At 37.1% G+C, this 23,019-nt stretch overlaps 1 protein-coding gene across 1 annotated transcript in view; it reads right to left on the bottom strand.

Moving 5' to 3' along the window:
• The window catches only part of eng (endoglin), a 61,725-nt gene extending 38,826 nt beyond the window's left edge, over nucleotides 1-22,899 (bottom strand). The window contains exon 1 of the mRNA XM_024298645.2: nucleotides 21,601-22,899. Within this exon, the coding sequence (XP_024154413.1) occupies nucleotides 21,601-21,658 (58 nt within the window). The 5' untranslated portion in view covers nucleotides 21,659-22,899. The remainder of the gene's footprint in view (nucleotides 1-21,600) is intronic.
• Nucleotides 22,900-23,019: the final 120 nt, after the last annotated feature.

Genomic DNA, 23,019 nt, shown 5'->3' with positions numbered 1-23,019 from the left:
TCAGGGGTAATTCTGTATCTTCATTAGGGCTAACCAGAGAGCACCCCCTCACGAACATGGGAAGTAGAGGTGAGGAAAATGCTTACAAATGTTCTTGGTAAGTCTCTTTGAACAGTGGGATGATAAGCACACCAAGATCCGAAACGTGTTACACAAATCCATGTTGGTTGAAGCATAGGCAGACATCCCATAGCAAAGTATAATCAGGATACTTTTTAGTTGACTTACGTTGCAATTCTTTAACTAATAAATGCTTTGATTCTCATTATTTCTAACTTCTTCAAACTTGAAATATTTACGAAATTCAATAATACGAAACAAGACAAAACAACAACAACAAAGAGGTTTTGTTTAATAGGAATAGCCCACAACATTCCAGCTCTTTTGGTCAGTCCTCAAACGCACATCTCTTAGAAACATCAATCTTTAAGTTTTCCTGAAGATTTATTGACTAAACAATTATCCCTCTGTTAGTTTGTATTAAATGTATTTAGTAGCTGTTCAAATTTGTATCCTAAATAACTGTCAGTCACTTGAACTTTCTCCATATGCATCAAGCTTCCACCACATGGTCAGTACCAGTAGACGAGTTGCCCTGACAGTGACGTGTAGACAGATTTTGTAACATTATTATCTTTGCTCACTTAGCAGCTGTTTTCATGCTCAAGAATTGAGCCGTTAGTAGAGAAATCTTGTAGACCAGCAACGCAATATTGGCGCACAAAGTAACATTAAAACAGGAACAAGTGAGACACGAGTTGATTAAATTTATCGAGTAGTGGGGCGTTTGGGTCACCCCATGCTCTAGTAAAATTACTGTTTTAATCTATCAGATTTTGTGGGTCCATGTGTGCACGTGTGTGATGCATTTATTTGACACGAATGAGAATGGGTTTTTGTAGAATTAGATCTGCAGGCCATTGCCAGAAAGTGACTCCTTTGTCCTAAACGTATCTCATGTTGGGGTTACAATGAAACAATCTTTGCAGTGAGGATTGGATTCCACAGCAATTAATGTTTTTTTTTGTTTTGTTTTTGTTTTTTTTGCAGAAAATGCACAAAGAATTTGAAGAATTTCATGAAAAAGATCACAATGTTGCTAAAATATTAGCTTAGCTCCAAATTACCCCAAAAAACTTTAGAAGATGCCAAATTAGCCAAAAAAAAGCTAGCACGTTGCTAAAATACAAGCATAACTCCAAATTTGCTCAAAAATCCTCAGTTGATGCCAAATTAGTTCAAAAAGGTTAGCATGTTGCTAAAATACTAGCTTGACTCAGTATTAGCCCAAAAAACCTCAGTAAAGGCCAAATTAGCCAAAAAAGCTATCACGTTGCTAGTCCAAAAAACCTCATCAGATGCCAAATTAGCCAAATTGTTAGCACGATGCTAACATATTAGCTAAACAAAAAATTAGCCACAAAAACCTCAGTAGCAATAATGTTTTTAACATGCTAAACATTTTGATACCAAACTTGCATAATTCGCAGAAATTGCGCAAATATTTGAATTCAATTCAATTTTATTTATATAGCCCAATGTCACAAAGAAGATTTGCCTCATTGGGCTTTGAATTTGAAGGATAAAGTGGAAACATTTCTTTTGCAAAATTTGCGTAAGATTTCAATAATTGTATGAGTAAAAGTAAAAGTATTAATGCCCTGAACATGCTGAATGTTTTTAATTGCATAAATTCTATACATTTGAAATATTTCCTATTCATTTTTAATGGGGTTGAAAAATTGTATAAATTGCGTAAAATCTTAAAAACCTTAAAATGTACAAATACTAAAAGTACAAACAGGAATTTTGTTAACGAGCTGAATGTTTTGATACCAAGATTGCAGAAATTGCTGAAAGTGTGATTGAGTTTTTACAAATAAAAAAACTTACAGAATTAAATAGGGAATAAAAATAATAAAGAGAAACAGGATCACTATAGTGTCAATGCTTACAAAGCATTCATGCAATAATTAATATTTAGAGGAATAATAGCAATAATAGCAATTTATCCCTAATGCATGTTTTATGTACTGCGAGAAAAACTGGTTGAACCCCTAGACTTTTAAAGAGGAAGCTCATTTAGAAAGTATTTGTAGCATGACATTGTGTTCTGCTGGTCTGACTAAGGGAATTGCTCTGTTTACCCAGAGAGCCACTACCTATCCAAAGGGAGAGATATGGCCTAAACCAGAGGAAAGAGTTAATAAGAGTTTCCAAACCCAGCAACACTCACCGGATGCCCCTCATTTAGAAAAAGCACTAATGAAAGGCAATGTCATCTCTACCAGTGGGGGAGGCAGAGATAATATATTTAAAAACATGGATCCAATGAAGAGTAAAACAGAGAATTTGACAGATGAAGCAGTGTACCTTTTTCTATATGTTATACTTCTCCCTTTAGTAAGATTCTTTTATAACTTTTTTCCCCAGTGATTACAGAAAGAATCTGCTTTTCTCGTTACGCTTCAGCTCTGTATGTAAATCACAATCGACAAAAGTTGGTTCTCCTTTACTCTCCATTTCTCCCCTCACACCCCCAAAGGTCAAGGCTGACTTCCTGTTATTTTGGCCCCCTGTGTTAATGTCTCCTGCTCAGTATCCTCATCTGTTAAGTTATTTCTCACTCGTTCTGCTGTGACATAGCCAACAGCCAATAACCGTTGCCTGAGAGGTCCTGGCATGAATCACAATGACTTCTCCAGAATGTGCATGTGTGTTTGTTTGGATTTGTGTGCACATAAATGTGTGTCTCAATGGCCTGCTTTTTACAAGTCACCATGGAATATGAAGAACATTCGTTTTGGCCCCTTGACCCCGGAAATGCCAATGGCCTCACTAAGCGGTTTGCTGGTAAATGAGGTAGAGAAGCGTCATTCCATCCCCTGTCGCATTATCTACTGATATCAGTCCCCTTCATTTCCCATTTCATGAGAAGGCATGCTTATGGATGTCAGTAATTTCCATTTTAGATGTTAAGTTTGTAGTCGTGCATAGAAACCATAAAGGAGGACAGCAAATAGGTTTAAGTCATGACATAATAGTTGACCCCATATGTTGCCTTGACTCTTTAGGAAACTTAGAAGAACCGTAATTAGACAGAAAAAACCCAAACGTCTTAATGAAAACAAGTCAAAGTACTTAAAACGGCAATCAATAAGCATGCAATAAAAATGACTAATGATTAGTTGGCCAGAAAAACAACGTTGGTGACAGCACATTTCCAGAAGAAATGAGTTATCCGCCACCTGATGGATTTGTCCCGGGCAGCATGACGCAATAAATAACGTGAAGCAAAAACAATTCCATCTGGCTCCATTACAGAAGCTGTCCTCTTTCTGCCTTCTTGACCTCAAGGTGTTCCAGGAGGAGACAGATGATTGGTTCCCCAAATGACAAACATCCGTCTCCTACAGTGCTAAATTCTTCCACTGGCGCTAGAATGAAAGCTGTGGCCTTTTTTATAGGAAGTCAGATAGACTTGATAATAACGACCTCAAAATTTGTCGTGTTTAGTTCAGCTTGGTTGGCTGTAGATCAGTGGCTAACAATAGGTTGGTCTGGGGTTTAATTCACAATAATTGTTGTGTCCTTGGGCAAGGCACCTAGCCTCCAATTTCCCCCAAATTTAAAAGATACCCAGTAAGATGACAAGTTTTTTTATTCCTAATGATTTCTTAGTCTGAGAAGGACTGACAGATGTAGACATACATCATTACATTTTCTAGAGTTTCCTCCTTTAAATATACTTGAGGGAAAATGTAATAATTAAGGACGAAAAGCTGAGTCATACAAACAAACTTTAGCAGCCTGATAGGAACCAACATCATTATAAATTTTAGATGAACTGGGGGTACTGGCCAAATTGAACTTCTCCCCAATGAGCAGTTTCAGGCAATTTCTCTTAAAGTGCAAATTAGTTGACCAATCATTAAAGTGGAAAATTTAGTCTTGAATTTACCTGTAATAAAAAAATTTGAATAAAACTTCAATGTACTATCAGACTATTTAAACAAATGGGATTTTTTTTAATGCATAATTTATCCAATCGTCTAAACTCCACAGACATACATAAGACTCTCTTGGCTTTAGTTGAGAAGCTTAAGGAGTGCTTCTAGCCAACAACCTGCCAGAGAAGGAACTTTTGTTTTCATTTGACCTTTATTTAGGAAAGAATCCATCAAGATGTGCGATGACTTTTCCAAAAGTGTCTTGGCAAAGATAAAAAGCAACTTGTGTCTACAAAAGATGTGATGACGCACACACTATATAAAAAAACGATGGATAAAATAAACCAAAGAATATGAAAAAAAATGATCATTCATAATACAACTTATTTTAAGAATTCCTTTTGTTTTATTTTTCATCTCACAAATTTTTGTGTAAACAAAATTCCTTAAAATTTTGAAATGTTTAAACTGATTTTCTTTGTGCAAGTAGACTATTACAATATATTATTTTCTTATTAACATGAAGATATTTTGGGCAGATAATATATCATAGCATTAAAAATATATTTTGTCACATTTAGAAGCATTTAGTTAAGAGATCCCAACAGAGATCCCTTCAATGCTGAATGAATCAGGGAAGTTTTGGGTCCCACTTTTGAAGTCTTTGTTATGACCCAACCGTGGATTTGAACCTACAACCTACCAGTCTCAGGGCAGATACTCTTCCACTAGGTCACTGAGTTGGTATTACATGTACCAAGAGAGTGGTGAGGAAAATCACGAAAATCTTCAAGAGATTAAACTATGATACAAGGTGCTAATTGTTTGCACGATCGTAAAACAACTACTTTATCAAATTAAGTTGTGTAATTGTCTAGATTGACAATAAGTTGTTCACATGTAGACATTGAACATCTACCAGTACAGAAATCAAATCTCTGAAAAAACAACAACAAAAAAAGAAAACTCTTAAATATCTGCAACACACTTTTGGTGAACCATGGATAATAAGGGCTAACTCTCTCTTTTTTGTATTTTGGATCATCTTAAGACGCAGTTCTTGTCGTTTTATTTCCTCTTTAATGTAATAATAGAAAAATGAATATAGTATATTCAATCTGTTGATTTATTTTTTAAGTTTCCTTTAAAGCTGCATTCCCACCACTCAGCAACTTGCGTTTAAACAATAATTTTCAATGAAAAGTCTATGTAAACGTGTGTATATGAACATGTTGGACTTCCTGTGTTCAAATCTGTTGCGTTCATGCATTGCTACACAAGTTTCTGCGACCAACTATGTGCAAAACGTGCAGCCACTGAACATATGTTCCAAGTTAAACCAGGTCGAAGTTTGACCAGTCAAGGACTCAGATTTGTTAGTGACGTATGAATGGTGTTCCCTTTAATTCACTGAAGTGCCAACTGTTTGAAAATTGATCAAGGAGGATAAATTGTAATTGCAGTTTGTGCCTGGCTTGAATTTTTTGACACTGAGTCTTTAAAATACTAGAATGAAGAAAGAAGAATAATGTGAGTACATGCACTAGTAAACAGTGAAAAGAAAAAGAAGTCCCTCCCTGTTTGTCCAGTGTGAACACTATGGGCTAAGTGTGCGTTCAAGATTTAGCGTGTTCTCCAATGCGGCGTCACATGACTGGTGTATCTGTAGCGTTAAAGCGACATTTCATCTGGTCAAGAGGATTTAAGCTAATATGTAGGAACTATGTTAATAGGTTTCATAACCATGTCAAATATAGGTCCTTAGCATTGTCAATAGCTAACACAATGAATGACCTCATGGAAAAAATACTTAAGACCCTTTTTGTTCTCAAATAGTTTAGGAAAAGTGCAGTGGCTACATTTCAAGGAAAAGCCTCAAGACATCATCAAGAGAACTGTCTCCCAGGGTCCCTTGGGACGGAGTCAACTGTTTGTGACCAGGGTCAGGCAACTGAGTAATGGGGATGGGCGAGGGTCAGAAATCCTACTAGACTTGGCCAAAGAGGGAAAAGAGAGTTTCAAGGCTGGGCTCAAGTTTCTTTCTTGACTCCACATACACACACGCACGCATACACACACACACCTATTGTCCTGGCGTTTCCGGGACTGTAGATTGAGGCCTGACCATCCACAGGAAGGTAAACAAGCTCTTATCAGTGCTCTGCAGGGGCCTGCACTGTCCCCTGGCCTCTAACCCCTGCATACTGCACACCGCACACGCCATAAAACACACCGCCTTCATGACCACCTCACTTCTATCTTTCTAGTTCTGAAATTCAGTCAAAAAAAATGGTGATTAGGGTTGTCAGTTTATGAGCGCAAAACTTTTTTTTTTTTTTTGTGCTTGTCCGTGTGCCAAGTCTTGCTTCCCAGTGTTTGCTGGAAGGGAACTGAGGATGTGATAGCTGATCTGGAGACAGCCTGTCTTCACACTAGCTCTGTTTACACCTCGGGGAGCCATTCGTATGTCGTCTCGTCGTTGTTGGAGGCGTGCAGGATAGTAGCTCCAACAGCAGCAATGCTTACGGCCTCACTTCACATCTTTAATCCTGCTGGTTTTAAGCCATTCCCCATTGTGTGCTTCGCAATATTATGATATGCAATTGGATTTTGAAATGGGGGGTACTCAGAAGAAAAAGAAAAATTATGTCTTCAACGCTATAGTTCCGCTATAGCTCACATATTCAGTCAGGTGATCTATTGCATTTTAAAAACCATCAATCTCTGGGTGTAATGTGCCTTCGCCGTTTACTTATGGGGTAAGATTTCCCCCTCTACACTGAAAGATCACAGGCAAAACAAAATTAATCATTCCAGAGTTAATTGGGGGATAGACAGACTAATTTAGCCAGTTTCATGCTGAATCTGTGCCGCTAAAGCAGATTCAGGCTTTAGGAGTTCCAGTGCTCAGTGGCTGCTTCCAATCATTTGAGATTGATGCCGCTTTGGCACAACATATTCCTCAAGAGTAGTCTACATCTAGTAACTCAGTGGCCCCAACCCCTGGACCAGAACCGGTCTTTGGGGGCGGTTACTATCAGGCCACAGAGGAAAAAAAACACAACTTAAAAAAACACTACATTTTTTCAGTTTTATGTAAAATCTATTTCCAAAGGAAGTTTTATTTTGGAAAACTACTTGATTGCATGTCAAGTCGCTTGGTCACATGTTGAAAATCTATCCACTGCTTTCTTAAAGTGGCTGTGCCGACTAGGGCAGGGAATCACTGGGCGTCTAACGATACGATGCGATCCACGATACACGGCTCACAATATCGATGATATCGCCATACCGTGATAATTGGTAAAAAACAGCTCTAATAAATCACAATACATATAACACATTTTTCAGAAAAACTAACTGCCAATTTATTTTTTAGCTTGAACACAATCAATAGACATTTTGTATCTTATTTTGTGCAACAAATAACAAAAACTTTAGTGCAACATTGCTAAAATCAGTAATACTAAGTTTTTGACAAGCATTGACACTAATTGAATTTGAATTATTAGTAAAATTCAGTTTTAACAAGAGTAAACATGAACAGCAGTACATTGGTGCCAACGACAGCCAGTCTTGAAATGCACGCCCCCTATCCCCTCCAAAGGAACGTCTCACCAAAAGATGACAAGTATAACGTTTATTTTTTAAGCAAAAATTAAAGATCAATATACTTTGTGAGAGCCCATCGAGAATCAATCTCAGGACTAAATGTTGCGATATATCGTAATTTTTGCACACCCCTAGTGCCAACTGCTAAGTTGAAACCCCCAAGCTAGCAAAGTTATCAAAAAGAGCCAGTGAGTAAACAGAAGAAAAGCTGTCAACTTCATAATAAAAGAAAGCTGCAATAAAAACAGGTTTCCTTACTCCAGATATGAATTTAGTTTGACAATAGTTTCCACACACCCTAACAATAATGCACTATACCCAGCAACCAACCACTGCCTAATGTTAAAGGTTCCTGCTAAAAAAGTTGCTCAAACAAGGGATTCATTTTGTTATTATATTTATATAATATCCATTTTAGTGACCAGGTTTTTGTCATTTATCCATTACACTTTAAATTTGGAGGAGGTTTCCACTTTGACAGTTATGGGTTGAGAGAAAAACCAGATTAACTTTAAGTGGTTCGTGAAAATATTGTCTGGCATTAAACCAGGCTGTGGCCCAAAAAAGGTTGGAGACAATTGTAATAAGTCACAGATTTTTCTGTCATAAAGGCCGCATTAAACAGAAAGTACATTGTGTCTGTGGATGTAAAATGTTGACTTTATTGGGACATTTATAGAATGTCTTCTAATTATTGGAAGTATCTGAACAAGAAGGAGAATTCTTTGATACTTTCCTACCTGAAGCATCAGTGATAACCAGCAAAGTGAGACTGTTTGATATACTGTAGCCATGGTTTATACGCTGAAATGAAAAATAATCTGTCACTCTGTCTTTCAGTAGTTGCTATATCCTGCTTCTTGACATATTACTGGAGTGTGAACAAATGGAAAATCCAGTTCCGACCGTGTTGTCAAATCAGTCTTAGACAAACACACAGTCAACCCACACAGAGACAGACATCAGAGAGGGATTTCAGCGTTCTAAATACAGATTGACCAGTGTGGCACCTGAATCAACAGGAAAACTACCCACCCAGTGCTTGATTCAAGAGGTTCTGGCATTATACAACCCGCCGCAGCACACTGTGCTATCTTGATCGCAACGTAAACAGGTTTATGCCCATCAGCGGCAGCTAGGAGGTGGAAACAGAGCATGAAGCGTAACATTGTGAAGCCCGAGCAGCTAGAGGTGTTTGGATAGATGCACCTGATGATTAAATTCTTGCAAACCAAGCATTGGTACCTTCTGGTAAACAAATACAAATGAAGGTTTTTTCTCTCTGAAAGAGTTCTTTTATGTGCCATTTTTCATTTCATTAAAAGGGGTGTACTGAATAGTTTGGGAAAATATATGCAATATAATGTTTAAACTAAATTACAATGGTCACAAAGACACTCGTTTACCACAGGCTGTTCTGCAAAATGGCCTTTTCAACTACCCAAAGCCTTTCTAACAGAAAATCCTACATGTAGACTGCTCTTTTCATTAAAGTACATTAAAACTCTAGAAACCACGTAGACTGAGTGATTGGCACTGCAGAAGGCTGTCTGGCTTCAGACTTTCCTTCAGGCTTAAACAGCACTTTTTTCTTTCTATTCTCATAGTTTAGCCATATCCATCACCGTTCAAGCTAAAGGCTGTTACTTAAAGGTCTTCATCTCAGCATCACAGAGGTTTGATAATCAATGGCAGCACCGGAGTCTTTTTGCTCAGAGGGAGATAAGACAGGTGATTTAGTTCATGAGCTTAAATGGAGAAGTCACTGGATGATCTCCTTTGTCCAGGAAGAATATGTCCTATTGTGAGAAAAGTACTTAGTGGGAACAAAAATTAGAGTATTGATTTTATCTGGCTTTCTTGGAATTTCATTATGGTTTTCAAAGAAACTGTTAGAACTGGTGATTTTATGGTTTGGCTGTCTTAGTTTTTGTGCTTTTTGTTGAGTTTGGTTTCCTGTCAGAGCACACCAGGTTTAAGTTTCCAATCAACCAGCTGTCTCTAATTTGGCTAATTAGTCCCAAGTACATTTAAGCTCTACGGTTTTCAGTCACTGATGCATGTTTTTCTCTCCTTTTTGTTATGGTTCAGGTCAACACATTCTCATACCTAAGTCGGCACATGATGACGTTTCCAGGTTAGGGTACCGGTGCGCTCTGGGTCCGACCAGTTCTGGTTCGCGGCCCGGAGGTTGGGACCCGTGATTTAATGGGAACAGCCAGCACATCAAAAAACGACGAGTTAGGGAACTCAAAACGTCAATTTTTAATGCGAAGGGGTCCTTAATCAAACGTCAATATGTAACAACTTGGTAATGAGACTGCGTTGTTCAGACCATTATTTTGACACCATTGGTTTTTGGTTGTCCTCCAATGGGCTTTTTCTATGTTTTTGTAGGATTTTTCTAACGATGGAGGACATACATCAAAAAATAGGATTAAAAAATGTCTCTATTTATTTATTCAAATCTTAGTTAATCAGGAGTGGATGGAAAAAATACTATTTGAAAAAGCTCTCAATTGTGACATAGAAACTGCAAAGGGCAGGCATCCACTTACAAACAGATTCATGTACAATTTTTTGTTTTCTGGCTCCAAACTCCACAGCTGGATAGCTTTGATATTACTCACCATTTTTGTTGCATGGGTAATGTTGGGTTGAGGTTGTGAGGGGCTGTAAGCTAGTGGGAGACAGTGCAAACAAAGGGGTTGATGGGAAATGAAAGCAGGTTCACTTCTGATGAATTCCTGCTGTTATGCAGAAATTGTGTCCTAGAAAACAAAACATTTTTTTCTCATTTATGCCTTAAAATGGCATAACCATTATTAAAAAAACAACTGGGAATGGTTTTAAAATAGATCAAAAGATAATTTGAGTGGGACTTTAAGGGGCCATACCATGAAGAAACAATTTTTTGAGTTTTTAAGTGCATTATGCTCTTAATTTCTGAGTAATCCTGTAAAAAAAACTGCCCTCTCAACAGCAGCCCCTCCCATACCCACTAAAACGAGTAGGTCCTCACATGCTGATGTCACAAAGGGAGATTCGCCCCTTTCAGGAAGAGTCTGCTCCCTCCTCAGGCTAACACAAACACTTTCTCCACAAAGTTAGTGGCTCAAGCTAGAGGAGATCAGCAAATGTATGTAGGTCATCATTAATAAATATTGATGTACGAAAAAATAGGGGAGAGGTCTCCCCTATTTCTTTTTTTTTTTTTTTTTGCGCGACACAGTGACGAGGCAGGCTCCAGGATGACCTCATGAAGTGGGTGGCACCCTCAGAGAGCGAAACGAGCTGCCTCAAAGATCGAGTCGCTTTACTTTCAGGTATGAAAAGAATCCGCAAAAATAACTCCTATTTAATAATTAATTTGTTTTTAGTGTTCCAAATGTAATATATAATCATTTATATGGATATAATTTACTCTGAAAGACTTAAGAAAATAGCCCCTGTAAAGATTAGGCCTTTTTGGAGTTTTAATCATACTATAACAGAAAGTCAAACTTAAAATAAATTATCCACATAAAGTCATTTTCAGAAATGAATATTTTCTGTTGTTGGATAAACTTTGACTTAAATGTACAAAAAAAAAGCCTAAAAAGGAAAAATACACAGGAAAAGAACTCAGCTTCCCAGACATCCTTATCCTCTTCGCTGACTCAAAAAGTCTGTAACTGTAAAGATGAGTAAGCTCACCACTTTTAGCTTTCCAGTTAAAGGTTGAATAGAAGAAGGTGGGATCAGAACAGAGGAACATAGCATTAGTGAGGCTTCCCCACACCGCTTTCTGTATTCAAACAGAGGAAAAGCAGAGCAGTCAGAAATGGATTGTTATTTGGGAGGGGCATAAGATTGTAGGAGATTGAAATCGGTCTGAGGCAGCGACAAGTGGTCGCGTCTCCCTGCCACCCAGTCTGACCGCAGGCTGAGCTGGCTCACTACAGTAAAACAGGGGAAGTGGACTGTTTTGACTCTCTAAGCCATTTTTAACATGACTTTTTTATTTTTTTCTACAATTACAAGACAAAACTCCTACTTTTTATTTAAACTTTTAGGTTTATTACATTCAACTTCACTAACTTTTTGCCTCACTGTCTCTGTGACTCACTCTAATTGCTCATTGAATCTAATTTTTTCTGTTATTCAGTCCTCCTATCTCATATTCTTTAATCTCTTTGTTATATATTTCCTCTGAACGACTTATCAGCTCTTTGACAGTCCCACAGATCTGACCTCCCACTCCCTCACTGTCTCCATGAATTAGTCTTTATGAATTATGTTATCTCTGCTTGTTTGTCTGTCTGTCTGCGGAGCTCCGCATCCCTCTTTAAGATCCATTTTCAGACAGCTCTCCCTCCCTGCAGCTCGCTAATCACTTTTGTACTTTTCCCTCAGCCCGTGGCGGGAAACTTGGTGACGAGGGGGGAGTAGGGGGTAGGTGGGTTGGCAAAAGTGCAGCAGGAGGTCTGGCAGTTTAACATCACGAAGCCTGAATCCCACTGGGAAAGCTGTTGCAGCAGGGGGCATATTCAACACTATTTCCCTGCCAGGAAATGCCGCAAACACCGCGGATAAAAATCACAAAGACTTCAGTCAGACGCAAAGATAATTGTTAATGTGTCCAACTGCTCCAGCCAGCTTATGTGATAGTGATTATTGTGCTCAGTCTGGAGGAAAAAAAGGAAACAGATTCAGAAAACTGCCTTCTAAGGAGTTGGCATACAACTACCTCCCCAAGAAATGAGCAGCTGGTCCAACAAAATATCACACAGGGCCTAGCATGCTAAAGTTTCCAGACACAAAGTCTGTCAAATAGTGATGAGAGTTTACCCATCATAAGGAATTTTAAGCAACCAGTGAGAGTAAAACTCAAGACCCCCTGGGTGTTCGTTCAAGAAGACTTTTCTTAAGTCATGAAAATAAGTCACAACTTTTGACGGAACTGTATGAATCTGAATCCAATATTAAAATTAAATATGTAATCACAATGGTAACCAGACCCCAGGGCTCAGGAAAATGTATTATAAAGAGGTCAATGGCTCCATTTGACTTTTATGATAGATTTTTGCTGAAAAAGTGAAACATCTAAGAACCATGTGTGTGTGTTTTAACATCACCCTGCTCTCTGTAACTCTTACCTGATAAAATGTATGATTAAGATTTCAAATGGATTAAAACATCTACTGACATAGCAAAGCTTTTTAAGGGCTATGTGCAGTGCAGTTTGACTCCCACAACTAGTATTGTTACCATATAAAATGTGAAAGGCCATTATAAAATCACAGTAATTTCTTGGTAGACGAAATTATTCTTCCAGTACCTTTTCTAAATTTTCATAGACATTTTGATATCAAACCATAGAAACATCAGCTACGGGTAAAACACTATAGACTAGAATCTAATTTTTCAATTAATCAGCAAAAAAGTCCAATAACTTTTAAATTATTATTCCAACTAATGTTATAAAAGACTTTACGATTTGAAAAAATCTAAACGAAAATCAGCAAAACTAAAATGCCTCCTACAGTGACAAATTTGGACAAATTTAAGGAAATATAGTGAGTTAAAGTAAGTAAAACAGATCTAAACAAAAAAATAGGAAGACCATCCATCCATCTTCAGAACCCACTGGAAACAAGAAGACAAAATTATATTTCAAATAAAACTGAAATAAAAGAAGCTTCTAAAAAAGTATTCAACTTCTGTTTTTTGGCAGTTTTATGGAGTGTGGATCAAGATTTTTTTAATTGTGTATTTTTCTTCTACTTTTAATTATTTCCTCTGTTTAGTCCGACGATCCTTAAACAACTTAAATATTTCTTTAAAGCACTGTTTTTCTTAGAAAAAAAGAATCATAACATTATTCCTTAACACATAGTTTATATTCCAGGTTATTTTTAGTTTCCTTATATATGTTGTCTGCCTACTTGATATATTTTATTTCAACAAGTTCTGTTATCTCAGTGAAGTTCCCATTTACGCGCCTGATAATTTACCATTTCATTTAGCAGTGAGCTTTAAGCTATGTTCACACTACCCTTAGCAACGCGCGTTAAACAACCACTTTCAGTGAAAAGCCTATGCAAATAAGCAAATAAATAAATGTTTTGGGCTTCCACGTTCAAAACGCTTGCCTTCACACAAAGCTACACAAGTTTCTACGACCATTTTCAAGCTCTGCGTACAAAACTCGCAGCCATTAAAGACGTGTTGAAAGCTAAACCAGGTTGAATTTTGACCAATTTTGACCATCAGATTTGGTAGTCCCGTATGGATGCCGTCCCTTTTCATTCACTGAAGTTCCAGTTGTTTAAAAGTTGATTGTGAAGGAGAAATGAATAACGGGGAATTTGTTCCCAACCAGAATTTTGTGACGCCAAGTCCTTTATTCATTGGAATAGAGCTGTGAAAGAAAAAGCCTGGTGCAAGATTTGTGAGATTTGAACATTTGGACAGTTGTCACCAAACTTCTGACCAGAAAAAGAAGTAGAAGCCCCTCCCTGCCTGTCCAGTGTGAACACCATGGGCTAAACACACATTCAAGAATGTGCATTCTTAAACGCCCAGTGTAAACATAGCTTTCAAGCAAGAACTACGAAAAGTCAGCTCACAAAAGTCCTCCTTCCTGTTCATTGGTTTTACGTCATTTGTTAATTGCATAAAGTCCCATTAATTATTTGACACCTCGGGAATAATTTCGACACTTTAACCCACCCAATCCAACCCCTTCATGCTGAGTGTCAAGCAGGGAGGCACTGGGTCCCATTTGGTATGACCATGATGGCTTGGATTTGAACTCTCAACCTTCCAGTCTCACGGCGGACACTCTACCACAAGGCCACAAGGGTTTCCAATTAATTACTTGCACTGTTTGAGTTTTTATTCAGCTGTTTTTTAGATTTTTTTAAAGCTAAATTCATATCACATTATTCATGATTTCATATCTCTCTTGTTTTGTGTCAAAAATACAACAAATTAGCTACTGTTTCACTCATCTGTCCTTCAGCAATCTACCTATAACCATCAAATATCTGTCTGGGACATTTTGATGATGGATATTTAGCCGTAAACGTTGAAAATCTACATTTAACTTAAGTTTGTATGTTTGGAGCTGTTTTACCCCAGAGGTAGTGAAATGGGAAAAAAAATCAACATAGATATTTATTTAGTTATTTAACCTTGTGCTTTACAAATTACCAAGATGAAGACAGATTATTTCAAACTCTTTGCTTGATTTTCCACTTGTTTGTGTTTTGAAAAAAGCACTTTTATACAATCAACTTTCCTGAATGCTACAAACCTTTTACAGTCGTGAGGAAATATTTCTTTTTTTTTAAATATCCTTTCTGTATATGTAGATTCTTTTCAGTTAAAAACTCAAAGTCCACATCAAAGAGAGTTATTTTCTCCCACATGAAATGCCTCACTTGAAGTCCAGCCTTTTCTTCCTTTACTTGCTGATATCACTATGCAGCACACTTGCATAATATCTCCCTGGTGGGAGCCTTGGCACCCTTCAAACAAAGCAAAAAAAAAAAAACCTGCAATGCACTTACCATTTTCAGCCAATCAACAGAGCAGTCTGCACATAATTGGTCTTTAAAGAGAGGACCGTAAAGACTCGGGAGATAAAACTGCGAATTTGATTCAGAAGGTACTGCAGCCACAAGCAGCTGGAGAAAATATTTATTGAGGATTAAAATAAACCACAATCGAGTAAATCACTAGAAATGAAGTTCTGCTTCAGTAACTGAGCATAAAATTGGTTATTAAAAAAAAGGGTTCAGAAACAAGAAGGAGGAATTTAAAAAAAAATTGTGGCACCACAGGTGTTAACAGATAAACCTAAAGGTCGGATGGTGTAAGATGTTCAAAAAAACGGCAAGATTTTTTTATTTTTTTTAAACACAATTAACCTCACAGGGAGACGGGGTGGTGAAGCTAAGACCTGCCTGATGTTGTCTGTTTTATTGGAGCCTGGCAGAAGTCTGCTCATAGAATATAGATGAGCTGCAAACAAGAGAGGCCCGAGTGCTTCACACACAAGAGACTTTGAATAATCATAGTGCAAGATGAAAGACGGGATGATCACTTCGAAGTTTGACAGATAGGCTGGGGTTCATTTCTGGATAATCCCGAACTGATGGGAGGGACGAAAAAATAAAAAGACCTTACAGCCAACATGATTTTCTGAACTGCAGTGTTGGATTTAGAGATGTTCCTGCACTTTTGTGCCTGCGGAGCCATGGACATGACATTTTAAGAAATAAATAAATAAATTATTCCTGGAAATTAGCATTTTGAGAGCACAAATTTGAGCTTTGTGTGCACAAAATACTAATTTGTGCACACAAAAAAGACCTCTTGTGACACAGCCTTGGTCAGGAGAAGCAACTGTTAAGCTCTGACAGCACAAGGATCCACTTTTTAATTCCTTCTTCAAAACTCACAACTAATCTGTGCACACAATATACTAACTTGTGCATACAAACTATTATATTGAGTGCAAAAAATGCTAATTTGTGCATTCTGCTAACGTCTGCGCTTAAAATGCTAATAAAATGCTAACTTGTGCATAAAAAATGGCTTTTTGTTCACGCAAAATAAAACTTGCATACGTACAAAATGCCAACTTGTGTGCAAAAAATGTGTAATTTGTGACCAGAAAATACTAACTTGCTTACATAAAATACTAATTTGTACAAAATACTAACTTGTGCGCATAAAATACTAATTTGGACAAAATTTTAACTTGTGCACACAAAATACTAAACTGTGTGCACAAAATTATAATGTGGGAGCACAAAATTCTAATTTGTGCACAAAATATACTAATTTGTACAAAATGATCACGTCTGCACGCAAAATGCTAATAAAATGTTAATTTGTGGCCACAAAAAAGCAATTTGTTCACATAAAATACGTACGAGTACACAAACTTGTTCGCATAAAATACTAAATTGTACAAAATACTAAATTGTGTGGACAAAATGCTAACATGTAAGCTTAAAATGCTAATTTTAGAGCAGAAAATAGTAATTTGTACAAAATACTAAACTGTATGCACAACATACTCATTTGCATACAATGCAACAAAATGCTACTAAAATGCGAATTTATGGTCACAAAATAGTATTTGTGCATTGAAAATACTAATTTATGTGCTCAAAATGCTGATTTGAAGGAACAATTTACAATTACTATTTTTTTATGTCATATCCAGGGCTCCGTATCTGTCTGTAACTCCAAAAAAAAAAGCAGACAGCTAAAGAAGTCCAGTCTGAGTGGAGTGACACAATACCTGCTGTTTTGCCAGGAGTTGCCCGGAGACGTCTGTGAGCTATCTGGTCCTATCAACAAACGTGGCCGAGAAATTTTGCTTGATTAGACAAAATTGTGGCATTTCTATGAAAGTCAGTGTCTCCACCGCTGCGAGGTGGATAAGACTTTCAATATTACAACAACTCGGCAGTGCGGCGGTGCATAGATAAGCCGGTGGGAACATGAAGCCTCGAGTTCTAATCTGCTCTGTTTTCATTTAAAACACTGTTCAAAGCGTGCTTCAGACATCATGGGAGGACTTTAAAGGGCTGCTTTTTCTTTTTTATTTTTTTAAAGGGATTTGTCAGGGCGGTCAAACATATAAAAAAAGAGATTAAATAAGCCTGAAACAAGCCTGAGCTGAAGCCAAACATAATGTAACACTTTGCCCCAAGTGTGTTCAAGGATTTGAAGTGGGCTGCACGCTGTTTTTCATGTTTACATCTTCTTCTGAAAGGCCCTTTACATCATATTTGTTCTCACGCTTTCACTTCCAGCTGACCGGGATTCTGTCAACGTTTCTCCGTCTTTTATTTCTTTACATTTTCCGTCCACAGCCTCTGTTGTGTTGCAGAGCGAATCTTTTGGTTGCAGTGTCACACCTCATGCTTGTGCCTGCATCTTTCAGCAAAAAAAAAAAAAAATGTAGGCCAAAGCCCAGGAGAAGATGTCAAAGACAAATGACAAATTCTTATGACAGCATGAGATAAAAACATGAAATGGCACATACACAATGTGTGAAGAAGAGGCGGCTTGTGCATGCGGCAGCACTGCTTTGATTAATGCCTCAAACGCTCAGAACACAGGGTCAGAGTATGCAGCTGAGATCAGAGTCACAGCTTCTGAAGCTGCAGAGTACAACCGCAAAATAAGAGAAAAAGATCGTTGGAGCTTCTATTTAAGAAATTAGGGAGAAAAACAAAGCTACTTCGGAGGTAAATAGGTTAAAGCATTCTTAAAGACTTAACCGTTGGACAAGAAGTTAGAGCGAAAGCCACACAAGGTCATCCCTGTCCAGGTTTGACCAAAATTTCTCTCTGACACCCCCTGCTGAGAGGGTGCTAAGCACTCCAGGCTGTGATGTGGTTTGTCATAGAGTAGGTCAGCGCTGAAGCCTGATTCTGTTACAGGCTTGTTTGTTCTGGCACATAATCTCCACAGCAGCGTATGCTTGCCAGAGCAATTTTTGTCTTATTGGAAATTCCAAGTTTAAAATGCCACTTTATTTTTCTGGTTTGTATTCGCAGGCTCGGGAGAACGAGAGAGGGGGAAAAAAAATGTTATTTGGCCCTAAAGTGTTTTTCTTGCACCTTCAAGCAGAGCTTGAAAAATGAAAGCAGACAAGTTTATTCTGGTGACAGTTAATGGCAAAACTACATTAAAGAACAGCAGGCCGTGTAAGTGCCTTTTTTGTTCTTTTTGTGTGACATTTATAACCAGAAAGAAAATGCTTTTTTTCTTTAATGCAATTTGATACTTTTAAAGACTTTAAATCTTGTTTTTAGAGACATTCAAGATATTTTACTGACTTTTAAGTTGTTTTATTTCTCTTTGCTTTAAATTTTTCTTCAAATCTGCAGAGTTTAGATTTTTTTCTGTCTCATTAAGAGCTAGGATAAGAACATTTTATTTAAAATAAGTCATACTCTTGACATTAGAAAAACTTGACAAGACTCTAAATATGTCAAATTTTACTGTAAATTTTGGTTCAGTCTTACAGATGTTACTTTAAAGTTCAATAGATGTTAGACTGGCATCCTCTTAGAAACAACATATTTGATTTTAGCTCTAATAACAGGGATCCTAAATGTTTCCAACAAGTTAAATTTAGGCCTTTTTAAAACCTTTCATGGAAAAAAATTAAGACTAATTACTGTACTTAATTCTCAGCCCTTAGAGAAGAAAAAAACAACATCCTAGAATTTCAGAACAATAACTTTTGTCAGTAACGGAGGAACGTAATGAATTACAGTTCAAGTTTCAGTCATTAAATAGCAATTATTAGACTACAGAAACCCTCATTTCTTCATTACCTGCATTTTGGTGCAGTTAAACCATAGGTGAGTAAAAATAAAAATAAAAAATTTAAAAAGACCATATTAATCAAATTAATTTGTGTAAACAGTTGGCTCGGACATTACAAAAAAAAAAGTATTTATACCAATTCTATAGGGGCATATGGCAAGTGGTGATATTCATTTTATTTCCAATTTGTTGAAAACAAGCAAGTTATGACCTGGAGCTGCCCCAGTGTCAATGAGCAACATGTCTATACGTACATAGACTACTATACAATGTACATTTTCTCATATTCATGTGGTGAAATGAATGAGGTGGCGCTAAAAAACCTGATTGCCCTTCAGTATGGGGAGTGGTACCAATCAAAGTGATGCATGAATGAACAAATGTTACAGATTCAAAGGTGGGTGGGGCTTTTATATTTGAGAATGATGACGTGAAACTCCTGAAATGACATGGGACTTACACCAGTTGACCAATCACAAAATTCAGCTGTAGTACCTTGTTTCAACCTGTAGGGGCAGCACCCATGTGGTTTTATTTCAGGAAATATAATTTCAGGAATTAAACAAGTTTAAGTCTCATTTATAGAAGTCAGCAGCCAAAAAAAGTTTATTTAGTGGTTAGTAAACCTTCAAGAATTTGTATGTGAGTAGAAGAAAGTAATGAGTAGTGAATTATTTTTTTTAAATGAGTGAATGAGTAAAGGGGCTGCACGGTGGCGCAGTGGTTAACGCTCTTGCCTCACAGCGAGAAGGCCCCGGTTCGAATCCCGGCTGGGACCTTTCTGTGTGGAGTTTGCATGTTCTCCCCGTGCATGCGTGGGTTTTCACCGGGGACTCCGGCTTCCTCCCACCGTCCAAAAACATGCTTCATAGGTTAATTGGTGACTCTAAATTGCCCCTAGGTGTGAATGTGAGAGTGAATGTGTGTGTGATTGAGGCCCTGCGACAGACTGGCGACCTGTCCAGGGTGTACCCCGCCTTCGCCCATCAGTAGCCGGGATAGGCTCCGGCACCCCCGCGACCCCGAAAGGGATGAAGCGGTCAAGAAGATGGATGGATGGATGGATGGATGAGTAAAGTAATATACTTGCTATTTCATCCAGTAACTAAAGTAAGGTAATTACTTACTCAATAAAAACAAGTTACCCAACACTGATTCTTGTTTACGTTTGCTTTTTTTAAGGCCTTATTTCCAAATTTTCAAATTCAAGGCTTTAAAGAGTTTTTAAGAACCTCGAGAACTCTGTAAGAATAAGTGCTATTTTCAGAATGTATGCGAATCTTTTATAGATTGTACTCACTTTATTCTGAAAATGAGTACTTTTTTTTTTACTCTTGTTTGTTCTTGTAATCAAAATGTACAACGATTTGGCAAATAAAAACTTGAAAAATCAAACAACTAGATTTAAACTAACAAAAAATAAAAATATTTATGATTATTATTTATTATTATTGGACTGTACACAGGGGCGGAGCTACAGGGGGAACAACTGCGTTTCCAATTTTTGAGTCAATATTAGGCATAATAGAAAAAGATAAAAAAAATACATCAATACAACTTTATGAACATTAGTAATAATACCTCAACTAAAAAAAACTGCAGTTTTAGTAATAATAACAACAAAAATAAAACGGTTTGAAAAACGTATTTTTTTTTTATAATTACCATAAACTCTGTTGTTCCAATTTGCCCCCAACTAGAGAGACCCGCCCGTGTAAAATGTTCTAGCTCCGCCCCTGGCTGTACAATAATCTGAAGTAATTCTATCTTACAGTTATCTTATTTTTCCTTTTTGAATACTTGTGTGGAACTCCTTATTTCTACATTTTGATATCATACGATGACATTAAGTGATCATTTTTCTACTTTTTATTGATTTTTCTTCCTAAGATTAGTGTTATTTTCTAAATTTTAGACTTTTAAACTTAAAAAAATTATCCCAGAAAATGTTTTTGATTCTTTATCATGTCAGATTTTAATGCAGTAAAATAATACACAACTCTGTCTCCAGTAAACGTGTTTTTAAATCTAAATGCACTGGTTGAAATTGATATTATCATTACCAGATCAATGGTAAGTTTGCGTTCAACAGCTCTGCTATGATATGCTTAGATAAACCGAACAGCGAGTGGACATGCGCTCTGAATAGGTGGGTGCAGTGAAGTGAGACCCAAACAGCCTGTAGCTGCACTGCGGAGCACTGTTAAGAGCGCGGGGTTGGATTATGGCCGGAGGGGATGGGGAAGGCTGTCTGATCCCTTTACCACCTTGTAGGGGATTACAGGTCTGAATTTTTCACAGGCAGCCAGCCACATGTAGCCAAAAAAAACAGGTGAAGCAGAGGTGTGTGACATAAAATCCATATCATTGAACTCATTTGCTAAATCTTTTTTTTTGCTTAAAAATGACAAAATCAATCTATTTGAGCAGCATTTAGACTTTGATGTACTTTTTTCTTTTAAAAAAAAAAAAAAACAACTCAGAAATTGATCTTTTGTGTCTAAAAAATAAAAATCTTAGAGAACACGACCGGACAGGAACCACATCCCTTTGATATTTTACAAAACTCTGAACATACTTGCAGGGGGTCTTCTGACTTTTTTTCCTGCTCCATGAATCTAAGCCTTGGCAGGGTACAGCCCAACATTTCCAAATCTGAGAGCTGAATGTAATGCATATCAGATAGACTTACCAGAGGTTGCAACGGTGATGCACAGAAGCACTGCCAGCCATGTCATGAAACCCTTCATCTCTTCAAGTTTTAGCCTTTCTTTCTTCTTTTTTTCCCTGGTAAAAATCTCAGTCTTGGGTGTGAAGGTGTTCGGCAGGAGCTGGGGTGTTCTTATCAGGTGGCAAACAGCAATGACTGTGGCAATGAGAGAGCAGACAAGTCCATTTTAAAGAAAGATTAAAAAAAAGGCTGAAAGGTCAAAAGGAAATGAACCTGGTGGATAAAGATTGAAGTACTTTTAAAGTGACAAAATGCAGTTTGACAGCCAGAATTACCATTTTTGTTTGAGAAATATAGAAAATCATTCATAATATGATCATTATGTTGTAACTATTGCTGAAAAAATCCAGATCACAAACACAACAATGTTCCAAAAGGGATCAATCCAACATCTTCCTGACTTATCCTTAGGCAAAGGTAGGTGATTTCCTGGGGCCCCCAGAAAAATAAATCTTCATATAAAAGATTAAGTGGTTCCAAAGTGAACCTGGAGGTCTTTAAATAGGTTTTTATAGCTAAAATTGAGTGTAAAATATGCTTTAAAAATGTTACAATGTCTCATTAAGTGGAGTTATCGTAATATGCTTACACAAACACTCATTTTAAGATGAAATAAATAAAAGACATCTCAAAACAAGATTTACAATCTTACACATTCTATTCTTTCTGAACTTATAACTCTAAAAACAAGATCAAAAAGTATTTTTGGCTCATTATGAGTTGTCATGTCTTGGTTAGATAGCCTGTTTTTGCAGGGAACACTTGATAAAAACTGTTTAAGTAAATTTTACACCCATTCTTTTTTAACTTTGTCATCAAAAAAAAAAAAAAAAAAAATACTGAAATGGATTGAGACTGATCAAGTGAAAGTGTTTTGTCCACCCCTGTCTCTTTGCAGCAACGGACCATTCCAGTCAACAGCAAGTTGGAGAGCAGAGAATTCAGTTGTCTCAGATTGGGCATTTTTGATACTCACTTTGCAGGGGAAAAAAATTGTTTTGGGTGGGTGGACGTAGTTGTGGATTGCTTCAGCAGCTATCAAAATAACCAGGGATGTGCGGTCAGGAGAGGCAGGTAAAGCATTGCCTCACCTGCCATCATGAGATGTATAGCATACAAACAATAAAATAAAAATGTATACACTAACTTGTTCCATAAAAATCAATTCACAAGTTTAATCCCTATAGCTTAATCCCTATAGCTTCCTAAAAAATAGCTTTTGCTTTTGAAAGCTTTTGAAAATATTTCAGTTTTTAAAGCCTATTAAAACATTTGGATTCTCATTGATTCCATGTGGATCAATAAAAAATATAAATACGTTTTTTTTTGTTTTTTGTTTTTTTTTTAAGAGGGCCCCTTTCATTTTCGCCTGGGGCCCCA

This window comes from Oryzias melastigma, linkage group LG12 (genome assembly GCF_002922805.2).
Source record: "Oryzias melastigma strain HK-1 linkage group LG12, ASM292280v2, whole genome shotgun sequence".
NCBI classification, from domain to species: domain Eukaryota; kingdom Metazoa; phylum Chordata; class Actinopteri; order Beloniformes; family Adrianichthyidae; genus Oryzias; species Oryzias melastigma.
The sequence above is the reverse complement of the archived record's forward strand: the minus strand, read 5'-3'. Positions and strand labels throughout refer to the sequence as shown.